Below are 13,191 nucleotides of genomic sequence, written 5' to 3'. Positions count from 1 at the left end.
GTGAGTTTATCTCTTTTCACCAAAATGATGACATTGTTCATTTTAGAAGTTTTCAAAGTTTTGCACGAATAACGTACGCTGGTCACGGTAATGACTTCCTTTCATTAAACTTCGATCACGGACAAACGTACAGGCAGGTCAGTATCAAAGGAACGAATAACAATTTCAACAAGTGCATAAAACACAAAGGTCACGGCAATCCCATGGTTCCATACCAACGGAGATAAAGAAATAATTACTGAACACAATTCTGCTGTTACAGCGAATACTTCTCCCGAAGCAAGAACCTCTTCCGAGGTAAAATCAGTCTCTCGTTCCAAAGATGGAATGTCATCATCACCCGGGGAATCGTACTCCAATATTCCACCTTCCTCTTCGTTTTGTTTACCGCTGTTTTCTTCCTGCTCCTCGAAGTCAGACTGTTCGAAGCTTACCGGGTTCGACCGGCTGAATTTCTCTCTGATAGAGGTACTACGGGAAGTTCGAGCTCTTGCCATCGTTGTTTCCTGTCAGGTGGTAACGGTTGAATTGCTGGTATGGCCGACAGGATCCTGGCACGTTCGGGTACAGAATACCAAGAATTTGGATTTGTTAAATAGAACGCCGCCCAATGGGTTTTCCTCATTAAGCCTTCTTAGGCTATATTTCCAAAGTTCCTTGGGAAGTCTAACACTGTGAAAAGTTAATCTTTGTGATGTACAACCGAGTGAATATTCTTCACATCTAAAGTCATGTAACTCGACGGGTTAAGAGCAGCATATCGGTATGATTCTGAGACTTGCAGGAGGTTTTTCAACGCCGTTAAGCATTTCACTTGACGCAGCAGTCTTAGACCATGTTTCCCTGTGGGCCATTGAGGATTTTTGACAAATTAGCAACTTCGCTTGTGATATAATTTTCATTCCCGCGCATTAACTGAAGAGAGTCGCTGATCAGCCCTTCGCCTCTTGACTGCTAAAGAGCCCGTATGCCTAGTGCTTTTCACGACTGAGAAGATCAATTTTTTCATAAATTCTCGTCAGCGGACATCCCGGTTCTCGGTTCGTTTAAGAGATTATTTCCCGAATCCTGCTTTCAAAATTGCTGATTCCCGTGTCCTGTTCATAATAGCAATCCCGCATCTCGTTCCCTTCTTACTTTAAATGCCCGGATCCCGGATTTTAAACGAGCGCAATCCCGGACCTCAAAAAACCTATCGGAGACCCTCTATATAAACCGCAAGATTTTACTCCAGTAAGTAACGGCTTAGTTTCTTTCAGTCGGAAATATATATACTGTACGATTTTACGCCAGTAACTAACGGTGTAATTTCTTTCAGTCGGTAACGTATATACTGTCAGATTTTACGCTAGTAACTAACGGCGTAAATTCTTTCAGTCCGTATTGTGTATACAGTAAGATTTTACGCTAGTAATTAACAGCGTAATTTCTTCCAGTCGGTACTGTGTATGTTGTGGTTCAATGTTATCCTTGGTTCAAATTTCATTTTCCTTTGTTTTTGGGTATTGTAATGAAGGATAATGAGTTTGAAACAAAAGAAATTAAAATTTGCACCAAGGATATAATTGAACCACAAAATATATACTGTACGATTTTACGCCAGTAACTAACGGCCTAATTTTTTTCAGTCGGTAATGTATATACTGTAAGATTTTACGCCAGTAGCTAACAGCGTTAATTCTTCCAGTCGGTATTATAAATGTATGTGAGATTATACGCTAGTAACTAACGGGGTAAATTCTTCCAGTCGATATATATACATACTGAGAGATTTTACCCCGTTAGTTAACGGCTTAAAATCTTGCAGTTTATACACCGACGCAGATAGTAGCGTAAAATCGTACAGTCTATAATTTAATTACATTAATTACCTAATTTAATTAGGACTGAGCGCGCCTAAGAAGTTCCTGGCGCATGCGCAAACACAATGTCTATCTCCTGCACGTGGATTTAGAGCTGTGATTTCTTTGATCTTTTAGAACTGTGATTTCTTTGATCTTTGATTTCTTGAAGTACAGCATGGGAGACAAAGTTTTACTGGTCGGTGGTGGAGGAAGGGAGCATGCTATTGGATGGAAGCTTTCCCAATCAAATCATGTTGGACAAATCTTTGTTGCACCGGGCAATGCGGGAATTTCTTTACAACCGAAAACACAGAATATCCCTTCTCTCGATTGTAACAACAACGAAAGCGTCATTAAATATTGTTTAGAGAACAAAATAGACTTTGTTATCATAGGACCTGAAGTACCACTAGCTAATGGCTTAGCCGATGCGCTGCGTGATATGAAAATTCCATGTTTTGGCCCAAGTCGCAGGGCTGCACGGATTGAGGCAAGCAAACAGTTCGCCAAAGAGTTCATGCTGCGCTACGGTATTCCTACCGCGCGCTGGAAGGCCTTCACAGATCCAGAGGAAGCGTTTCAACATATTGAATCAGCTGATTATGAAGCTCTAGTGATAAAAGCCAGTGGTTTAGCAGCTGGGAAAGGTGTGGTTGTTACCAGTAGCAAAGAAGAGGCTGTCAAAGCTGTCAGAGAAATGCTACAGGTAAGGGGGCGGGGGAAATTGCCCAATCACTCTTCATGTACTTATCAATAAAGGGCAAAATTACTGAGCGCTGATTGGTTGAGAGAGAGGGCATTTTTAGTAATCAAGAGAGGGCATGATTACCTGTTAATGATTGGCTAATCCGTTGCATTGCTAATCCGTTGCTTCCCAGATAAAAATAGACTGCGTGCGTGATTTTCCTTCATATAAATTTTGCCCTTTATTGATAAACAAGTAATCCCATGAGACCTCGTACTATTAAGGATTAATTGCACTTGAGTTTTCAAAATTTTCCAAATTACCCTCGTTGCTTCGCGACTCGGGCAATTTTGGAAAATTTTGAAAACTCTCATGCAATTAATCCTTAATAGTACTTGGCCTCATGTGATTACCTATACATAGTACTCAATTCATGTTGATAATTCAAAACAGTAGGAATTTTGATGGTGTTTTGAATATTTTGTTCCGAAAAAGGTGAATAACAAAAAAAGGTACTTTTTGTCTGCTGTACAGGACAAGATATTTGGTGAGGCAGGGTCAACAATAGTCATAGAGGAAAAATTAGAAGGAGAGGAAGTTTCTGTAAGTGTTGATTTGATTTATCATTGATAATTTAAAAATTAATGAGCAGTAGGATTTGTTCAAAGGGTGTGCTATGCTCGTTGTCTTTGAAGTGCTGAATCGGTTGCATTCACTTATTGTCACATGGCATATTGAATATGCCTGCCTGGCTAATTTGTAGCTCAAACACTCTAATAAGCCTTTGGAGCCAGTTCGAAAGGGGTTTAACATTAATCTAGGATTAAAAGTTAACCCTGGCTTTAATTTCTGGTGTAGAGGAGAGGGGTACAAGAGCTAAGGTTTTTTTGGGGTTTATCTCGATATGACTCGATCCTAACAGGCAAAAATGCAAAAGAAAAATCCTTTTGCAAAGCTGTTAAACTAAATTAAAAATTTGCAGTAACTCCAGGTTAGGTTAATCATGTATTAAACAACCCAGGTTAATCATGTATTAAACAACCCAGCCCAGGGTGCTTATGAAATTTGCTTTCTAAGGGCTTTCAAAGAGTGGTATTTAGGGCTCCAAGCTCAATTTTTCATCAAGTTGCCTTTTGCACAGGGGGATATACTTCAGTTTTCCAAAGCAGCACTGTTATTTAAGGATAAATTGATGAGTAAAGGGAATTTGCCATTGTGAGTGTATCTGTTGCAGGTACTCTGTTTTACTGATGGTAAGACAATTGCTGTGATGCCGCCTGCTCAAGATCATAAACGCTTGTTGGACAATGATCAGGGTCCTAATACAGGAGGAATGGGTGCATATGCACCCTGTCCCCAGGTATGTTAGAGAGATTCCCCACACTTCAGACTCCAATTGAAAAGGTCTAGCTTGGCACTCAACTCCAGCAATGTGTCTGTCCACCCAGGAATAGACATGGAAATGGTCTAGCAATGTGTCTGTTCACCCAGGAGTAGACATGCAGATGGTGCAGTTCAGAAAACTTCACTGAGAAACCTTGTTTAATCCTTTACACCCTAAGATTATTATGCACATTTTCCACACTGTTCTCTGGACATTTGCAATGAAACTGACAAAGAGAATCTTAACACAAATGACACAAGTTTACTTTTTTTAAAAGGTATTTTCAAGTCATAAGGAATGCATCCATTGTTGCCAGGGTTTCACTTGGTATTGTTATCATGAGGAACCAGAAGAATTGTTTCTCTCTCTAGATTGTTCCTGTAAGACATCATGAAAAGATCTTAGTGTGCACACTGCTCATGAAACTGAAAGATGAGCTCTAAAAGTAAATTTCTTGTGTTGTTTTTGAAACTCTCTTTAGGTTTCCATGCATCTGAAGGAAGAAATTGCCAGAGATGTTCTTCAGAAGGCAGTTGATGGTTTACGAGAAGAAGAGTGTCCATTTGTTGGAGTTCTGTTTGCTGGAATGATGTTGACAGCCAATGGACCTAAGGTTCTGGAGTTTAATTGTCGGTTTGGTGACCCAGGTGAGAGGAAATATTCCCATGTTTCAAAAAATGGAGAATGCGTAGATGGTGTTCTCAGTGACAAAAAATGCTTTTGGGAACTATTGATTAATCAGAGTGCTGTCCTTGGATGAGTCAGTATTTCTCAACTTTTGAGACTCCAGTCTCTCTCAAGGAAAACATTTGGACTGTCAGGGATATTGCTGACTGCTTTCCTCTGGGACTAGACATTAACTAAGTTTGATTTTTTCCCTATTGCAGAGACACAGGTTATATTGCCATTAATGAAGAGTGATCTCTATGCAACCCTTATGGAATGCGTAAATGGTGAGCTTAGCCTTTCCTTACCCCAGTGGCACACAGACAGGTTTGCAGTGGGTGTGGTTGCAGCTAGTGGTGGATATCCTGGTTCAGTGAAGAAAGGGTGTATCATCAAGGGATTGAAAGACTTAGAGGTTAGTTTTGTTTTCACATGTAACATTGTGCTGGTGAATATGGAGATGCATTTACTCTGATTGGTTAAGTATTGTCTAGTATATTGCTTTTATCATTCAGCATAATTTTGAAATGACCACCTTGCGTTTTTTTTGGCGTTTTGGAAGAAAATAGTGAGAAGTACATTTACATAGTTTCCCTGATTATTACGCTAGTTTGTGACAGTGCCAATTATAAACAATAATTATTATCCACCTCCTGCTTTGGAAATATTGCATTGACAAAGTCAAGGGACTGCACAAATACACTGTAATACACTGTAGAAGCGGGCAGAAATGAAGATGGAAAGCAAATCAACAAAATGGTCTGACTAAACGATCTAAACTAAAACTTGCTTATATTCATTTACATGAAGCTTGACTTTTTGAGGGACAAACTTGTTTGTATTGTATGTCAAACTGTCAAATAAGATGTTAACATTCACCCTACTTTTAGGTAATAATAATAACATGGTAGGTTATTAAATTCAATGAAATACTAGCTATGAAGGATGTGAGGATTTTTTAGTTTGCAATCCATGTTTTCTCTCTATGCTTAACAATGCATATTTCAAGATTATCTTTAATCTTTAAAGCAATTTTCTTCATCCCTTACAGTGATCAAACTAAAGTCAAGTAATTAAATTAGTTTCTTTTTATTAGTCACCTTTTAATCCAAGGTAATTTTGTATTTGTAATTTATGCACAAAGGGTCTAAATAATGTAGTGGTGTTTCATGCTGGGACAGCCATCCAAAGGAAAGAAGATGAGGAAGCTTTAGTTACTTCTGGCGGAAGGGTGATGGCAGTTGTTGGCATGGCCTCAGGAATAGAAGATGCTCAGAAAACAGCATATGATAGTATCAAGAGGATTGCGTTTGAGGGGATTCAGTACAGGAAGGATATTGCATCTAGAGCTTGCAAGTACAGTGGTTTAGCATTCGTTAATGGATATTGATTTTGGACATGATTTATATAATATTTATTATGTGTATAAACAAAGGACTTCTTACTTGCTCAGTTCCATAATTGCATAGTTATGTGTTGTGCAAGAGTGAAGATGACAATTACTTAGTGCAATAGACTCATCTTTTGCACCTTTTGCAAGTTGTGGTTCTTGATCCCTTCTAGCCCCTGACAAGTAACTCATAGCGGAGCTCGCAGAGCATAGCCCCATAATTATACAATGTTGAAGAGATATGTGGGAAAAAAAAATGCTAGCTCTGCTTTTAGGCTTGCCTAAATCTATATATTATTTCTCCCTGTCATCCTTATAGTTGTCCCAGTCATCTCTCTGTAGTTGTGGACTAATGCTCTGCTAATGTTCTAACTTAAACAGTTCATCTGTTGTCAAACTGGCTAACTGTAGTGAAAGAAATTATTATCAAGAGGGACTGCCCAAATATAATGGTTGAGTGATGTATGCCAGAGAAGTGAAACATGTTTTTCTAAACATTCTACTAAATCTTGGATGTATTATTGTTAATATAGTTTCACATTTCACTCCAACTTGAACAGAGCTAGAGCCCTGACTTATTCTGGTGCTGGAGTGAACATAGACGCTGGCAACCTTCTGGTGAATGCGATCAAACCCCTAGCTGCTTCTACAGCACGCACAGGTTGTACAGCTGATCTTGGTGGCTTTGGAGGCTTCTTTGATCTCAAGGCTGCTGGTTACTCAGATCCATTGCTTGTTAGTGGCACAGATGGTGTTGGAACTAAACTCAAGGTAAGGATAACTGAAACATTCATAAAAAGAAAAAAAAGGAATTATAGAGAGGTGGCTGGTTTTTAAGAGTACCAACAATTCTCCATGTGAAAACTTGCTTTACAGTTTGGTTCATTTGTAATGTAACCCTTAAGAATCCAGCCAAGATAGTTTAATCTGCAGAAAAGCGATTTTGTCTTAAGTTTGAAATTAACTGTGTTTGTGTTGTGGATTGCAGATTGCACAGACTGTTGGCATGCACGACTCAGTTGGTATTGATCTGGTTGCAATGTGCGTGAATGACATTCTTGCACATGGTGCTGAGCCATTGTACTTCCTGGATTACTTTGCAACTGGAAAGTTAGATGTGGGTGTTGCCAAGGAAGTGATTCATGGTATAGCACAGGGCTGTTCCCAAGCTGGGTGTGCTCTTCTAGGAGGTAGAAATACAATTATGATACTTGTCACCTCAGGTTTATTCAGAGGTTTTTTAGTAGCCAGCCAAGGTTGAAATTTAATTTAGATGAAGATTGGTGTTTTACTGCTTTGTCTAACTAAAATAGCTGCTGCTTCAGAAAGGCATTGCTGGGAAAAATGTCCGCTTCCAATGATCTAGGGGAACACTGTCATTTATAATATCCAGGTCAATCATCATTTTTTTTTTTTTTTTATTGAACAAATGTTTTGTTTGTAGGTTGTAAAGAACCTACTACTATTCTTTATACTATAACATGTGGTTTGCCAGTGTTGCTGACCAGAAGTTATCATTCTTAACTGTTCTTCTGATTGGGAGTCCAACATGCTCATCACTCAACTGAGCTATCCCCACAATATTGAATTAACCCCTAGTTTATACTCCAACATTGGTGTAATATTCTCCTTATTGTTCTCAATACATTTCCAATGATACTAACTAGGAGAACAAATTTGACAATTAGTAGTTTGTTAAATCTGTTATTCTGGTGATCTTCACATTTGATGGTGATACTGTAATGAGACATTAGAAGGCAATCACTCTTAGCCGATAAAGAGTTAATGAATTGAATTTTGAAATAAGTTAAGCCTGGATAAAAATGTTGCCACTTTTCATGGTGATATGATTTATTTTTATTTTTTTTTTAAATAAACAAAACTTTATTGGAGACAAAACGAAATAAAATGTAAATGTTAATTTACAACAATCAGTAAAAAATAACAAAGTGACTAAATGTATTTTATAACCATTAGATGTATTTCACACAAAAAGATAAAAAAAAGGAAAATGCCTGTGTTGAAGTAAAAATCTGTCAGTTGCCACATATATTTAAAATAAGAATTGCCACCATTTTCAATAAGGAACTGTTCTAATAACTTGCTCACAAATTCATCTAAATTTGGTTTCCCTGTAATGCTCTTGCAGGTATACAAATGTTTCTTTTGCAATAAAATCAGAAGACATGGAGGAGAGGAGTCTTCAAATGTATTGAATACAATTTGTCTATTTGAGAGTTTTATCTTAGTCTTGTGAAAATCATGAAACCTTCCTAAAGTTTTCGTAAAGAAATCAGTTGATTCTTGACAATGTATAAAAGTGTGTTCAATTGAGTCTGGATTAATGTAAATTGTTTGCATTATTTTCAATTAATTGTTGCCATTCCTTTAGATTGGAAAAGAAAGGCTCTTGATTCTCCTGTCCCTGATCTACTTAGTGCACCATTGGGATTCTTTCAGTTGGAAGAACAATAGTTTCAACTAAATTTTGTGGAAAATTATTATAAACAGTTTATTAAAAGACTTGATACTGAACCCTCTGCAATAACGTCTTGGAAGAAACATTTTCCAGAACTTCCTGATTGGAGCAATACATAAGTCTTCAAAAGATAATAAACTTGGACAATTCTCTTTTAAAGTTATGCACAGAATAATTCCTACCAAGAAAGAACTGATGAAATATAAATTGGCCTCTGATGACAAGTGCTCTCTATGTCTTAATACTGAATGTATTTTGAAATTCTTCAAGCATCATGGCAATATTAGTTATATGATTCATTTTCAAATTGTTCCTTGATAGGAGAAACAGCAGAAATGCCAGGGATGTACTTATCTGGAGAATATGACATGGCTGGTTTTGCTGTGGGAGCTGTTGAACGTGACAAGGTTCTTCCAAGGACACAGGAGATAATTGTAGATGATGTAGTCATTGGTTTAGCGTCCTCTGGTATCCACAGTAATGGCTTCAGCTTAGTCAGGAAAATAATTGAGAAAGCTGGACTGAGTTATGATTCTCCGTGTCCTTTTCCAACCACTGAAGGCCTGCAGTCTCTCACTAAATTAGGTGAAGCTCTTCTTTCACCCACCAAGATTTACTGCCATGCTCTTCTTCCCCTGATGCATGCTGAGAAGATCAAGGCTTTTGCACATATAACAGGTTAGATTTATTGGATTTTTACTTGCACCCATGACTTTGCTAACTCTTTCTGCCATTTGGGAGATATTCATTACACTGTCTTGTCCTACTAAATCTCTTACCACTCACATACTTTGTGAAATAAAGGTAGGAGCTAATGAAAAGTTTTCCAATCTTTTAGGATTCAGAAAGAAAGAGAACACAGCGAGAAAGGATTCTGTTAGTATATATCCTAGTCATTCACTTACTTCTGCCTCATCTCCTCTCCCATATGTCAATCTTTGTGTACCTGTTTTCAGGTGGAGCAAGTCCCTTTAAGTTTGTTCCACCCTAGTCATGTCCTTTTCCAGTCCAGTCCAGTCCAGTCCAGTCCAATTCAGTTCTGTCCAGTCCAGTTCAGTTCTGTCCAGTCCAGTTCACTTCACTTCACTTCAGTTCATTTCAGTTCAATTTATCATTATTTTTATTGCAATTTAAATCTTGTCGTTCCTATTGACTATTGTAATCTCGTCAGGAGGAGGTTTAATCGAAAACATTCCTCGTGTCCTGCCCCATGGTTTGGGGGTGTCACTTGATGCTAGCTCTTGGAGCATGCCGTCAGTGTTCGGGTGGTTATTTGGACAAGGGAATGTAGCAACACACGAAATGGTGCGGACTTTCAACTGCGGTATCGGAGCAGTCCTTATTGTTGGTCAAGACACTGCTACTTCAGTTAAGGAACATCTTTCAGCGTTGAACGAAAAAGCTTGGATTATAGGAAAGGTCACTGAAAATAGGGAAGACGTTGACAGAATTATTGTTAACAATCTTGAAAGTGTGCTGTGCCAGTCTGCTAAAAACGCAGACATTAAACACCAGGATGACAATGAAACTGTTAAACGACCAAAACTAAGCAGCGTGGTAATGGAGCGTAGAAAGAAGATGAAAGTAGGAGTACTAATCTCAGGCTCAGGAACAAACTTGCAAGCTCTGATCGATCACAGCTTACGGGAGGGCAGTAGTGCAGAGATTGCTGTGGTCATATCAAACGTGCCTGGAGTTCAGGGTCTAACGCGGGCTCAAACAGCTGGTATACCAACTAAAGTAAGCTTGATTCTGAAAACTGATTCAACTGCTTTGTGTGTTCTTGGCTCATTTTCGTCCTTTTTATACCCGCTTCATCTTCTAATATGTATATCTAGGCAGAGAAACTGATGATGAATCCCTCCTAACGTGAATCCGATTAGTTTGTTACAACCTGTACAAACAAGCTGTTCATAACATGTCTGAGGTACCACAAGCGTTGAAAAAAATTGTGAAATGCAAAGCAGCTATGTCAGTGATAATGATAGTAATGAAAATGGTAATCATTTACGGACTGTATATGAAAACTGTGGTTCAAGAAATGAATTTGAAAGCGATCGTCGCCGTAAGGAACACTACTTAAACAGTAGTGTAAATAAGGTATGAGAAAATTTCACGCCTCTACAGGATTTGAACCCATGACCTCTGCGATACTGGTGTAGTGCTCTAACAACTGAGCTAGCCAACCAACTGAGAGCTGTTAGAAAATGGTAGGGGTTGTGATGATAACGATGACGATAACGCTGATGGCAATGATGAAAATGATGACAATGTTACTGGTAATGATGATAACAACAGTATAATGATGATTAAATTGACAAAGCTACCGATGTGCAAAGAAAGCAATTGGGACTTAATTCGCATGAAGAGTTCTGTTGCATTTCATTGTCCGAGATGTTTTTTCGGGCGGGAACGCAGTTTGTAGATTCTCTATTGACCAAAATTTTCACGCTTTGTGTTACATGTGTTATTTCTTACCAGTCTATATTCTGTCTTTGCAGAGGCTGCGAGAAAATGTTTTCGTTAAATTTCCGTTGTCTGTTTTCCAGGTAATCAAGCACAAAGATTTCAAAAGCCGTTTGGATTTTGACATGGCAGTGCATGCAGCATTGGAAGAAGCTGGAGTAGAACTGGTTTGTTTAGCAGGATTTATGAGAATTGTAACCGGCAAGTTTGTTCGAAAGTGGCGTGGTCGGCTGCTGAATATTCATCCCTCTCTACTTCCTTCATTCAAAGGCATGCATGCGCACAAACTTGTCTTGGAGGCAGGTGTGCGCATATCAGGGTGTACGGTTCACTTTGTGGAGGTAAGCGCGGTTCGCACGACACTGAATTTTATTACCTTCCCTACTGTACCAAAAAAATTACAGATTTAATCTACTGTTACTAATAAACCTTTCGTTATTTTCGAATTTCTTTTTCGCTTGATTTAACGCTGTGGCGTTTTGAGCTTTTTTTTTTTTTATTTTACGACTAAGTGCGACGCACATTCGGGAGTGGTTATCTCTCAGGTGGCACTTACTTTTAAGTCCTCAAAATTTAAAAGCAAAAAATCGTGGCCGTGGAAGAGAGCTTTTTTTTTCGGAATAGCGCAGGCTTGCGCTTTGCACTATTAATGAATCAATCAAACTTAATTTAAAGAGCGTGACACTTAATAGTTGAAAACTAATGAACTTGTGGCCCTCTATAAACATTGTTACAACTAAAAAAAACTATTATAATTAATAACTGAATTAAGAATATAATTGAAACTTAATTAAAAATCACAATGTACAACAAATCAAGATCTGAAAGTTAAAGGTAAAACATATTGCTCATATCATGCGATTTTTGAATAAATTATCTAAAAAAGGAGTAAAATTTTATCCCCAAGCTGACTGAACACCACCAACTTCCTGTATTTCTGCATTTAACTTAAATGTCACTTTCCACGTCGTGGACCGAGTTCAAGAGACACAGAGACATGTCTTCTTTGGCCGGGACATACGTGAAGCTTATGCGCGAGTTAGCGGATAACGCATATTAATAAATAAAGAGGGTAAGTTTCCAAAGAAACGGTGGTGCTGCGTCGGTGGGAGAGTATAGCAGGTAATTTAGTGTTAACAGCTGAGTTGAAAACGTAAATTGGCCACCGTAAAGAGTTTAAAGGCAAACGTTTCGAGCGTTAGCCCTTCGTCTGAGCGATTGGAGGAATTTTGGGTTGTATGTGGGTTTCTATGCAGAAAATGGAGCAAAGCTATTGGTGGGAATATAGTGACGAGAAAACAAGACGCTCGAAACGTCAGCCTTTTAACCGGTGGCCAATTTACGTTTTTAACTCAGTTGTTAACACTAAATTAAACGCTTAGTAATGTTTTAGCTCTCACATCCAGCGCTCACTCAAACACTGCGTTCAATCTCTCGTGGCTTCATCGCGTTGACAGCTTCGAGAACAGGCGTGATTTTTTAGCGTTTTTCAGGCGAGTGGAGACAAGCGCGAGGTGCGAGTCACGTACTAAGTAAGGAGCGCTCATACCTTGGCGCGCGACTCACGCTTCGCCTGATAAACTGAAATTAATGATGCCTGTTTTGCAGGCTATCGCGTTAAAGTTACCTCGAGATTACTTTTTGTAACGATTTTAACTTAACCATTTAAGCCAAAACGTTTTCAAAAGTATTTTTAAATTGACAGTGGAAATTTAAATGCTGTCCTAAAACAACTGATTTCTTCTCCTTACTTGGAATTTGTAGCTCTAATAGTAATCTGTTGACTTATCGTTCTCAACAGGAAGAGGTTGACGCAGGGGCAATAGTGGCTCAAGAAGCAGTCGAAGTTAAACACAATGACACAGTGGAAACACTGCAAGAAAGAGTAAAAACCGCCGAGCACAGAGCTTACCCGCGGGCTATGGAACTGCTTGCCAGTGGTAGAATGAAACTTAATGACGAAAACAAAGTCCAGTGGATGTGGTAGTCCCACCACACACAAGTGTTTGAACTAAGTGTCTTATTCTAGGCTACTTCAGCAATATTATAAGCTGAGTGCTACAATTGGGTGAAGGGCATTAAGTATTAAAGTATGCTTGGCTTTATTAAGTGAAGACATGAAAGTGGCATGGGAATGTTAGTAGATGAGAGGGATCCATGCACTTGTAAAGCATTCATGTAGAAATAAAGTTTTTGCCCGAGATATTGTTAAACGACTGTCCGATAGAAAGCTTTAATACAGATGACGTAAAAAAACTGCATATATCAACTTCCCCC

The 13,191-nt window shown here is 38.6% G+C and overlaps 1 protein-coding gene across 2 annotated transcripts; it reads left to right on the top strand.

The window, feature by feature from the left end:
• The first annotated feature begins 1,846 nt into the window (after positions 1 to 1,846).
• LOC113666788 (trifunctional purine biosynthetic protein adenosine-3) lies at positions 1,847 to 13,127 on the top strand. Of its 2 annotated transcripts, XM_089214726.1 has the most exons (12): positions 1,847 to 2,550; positions 3,064 to 3,132; positions 3,764 to 3,889; positions 4,395 to 4,560; positions 4,801 to 4,994; positions 5,724 to 5,935; positions 6,530 to 6,740; positions 6,958 to 7,159; positions 8,770 to 9,126; positions 9,620 to 10,188; positions 10,998 to 11,255; positions 12,716 to 13,127. In XM_089214726.1, the coding sequence occupies exons 1-12, from the start codon at positions 2,020 to 2,022 to the stop codon at positions 12,899 to 12,901; spliced, it is 3,081 nt and encodes a 1,026-aa protein (XP_089070852.1). In that variant the 5' UTR covers positions 1,847 to 2,019; the 3' UTR covers positions 12,902 to 13,127. The 2 variants fall into 2 exon arrangements, with proteins under 2 accessions (XP_089070852.1, XP_089070853.1); XM_089214727.1 differs by lacking the exon at positions 3,064 to 3,132 and having other exon boundaries at positions 1,941 to 2,550.
• The last annotated feature ends 64 nt before the right edge of the window (positions 13,128 to 13,191 follow it).

This window comes from Pocillopora damicornis, chromosome 8 (assembly GCF_964200805.1).
Source record: "Pocillopora damicornis chromosome 8, jaPocDami1.2, whole genome shotgun sequence".
Classification (NCBI taxonomy): Eukaryota; Metazoa; Cnidaria; class Anthozoa; order Scleractinia; family Pocilloporidae; genus Pocillopora; species Pocillopora damicornis.
Note: the sequence above shows the minus strand (reverse complement) of the source record. Positions and strands in the feature narration are given on the sequence as shown.

Excerpts from the sequence above, each read along its gene's own strand:
- LOC113666788 (XM_089214726.1), top strand. The coding sequence starts at position 2,020 with ATGGGAGACAAAGTTTTACTGGTCGGTGGTGGAGGAAGGGAGCATGCT. Across the intron at positions 2,551-3,063 it reads CTGTCAGAGAAATGCTACAG|GACAAGATATTTGGTGAGGC; the intron begins GTAAGGGGGCGG and ends TCTGCTGTACAG. Across the intron at positions 4,561-4,800 it reads TTGTCGGTTTGGTGACCCAG|AGACACAGGTTATATTGCCA; the intron begins GTGAGAGGAAAT and ends TCCCTATTGCAG.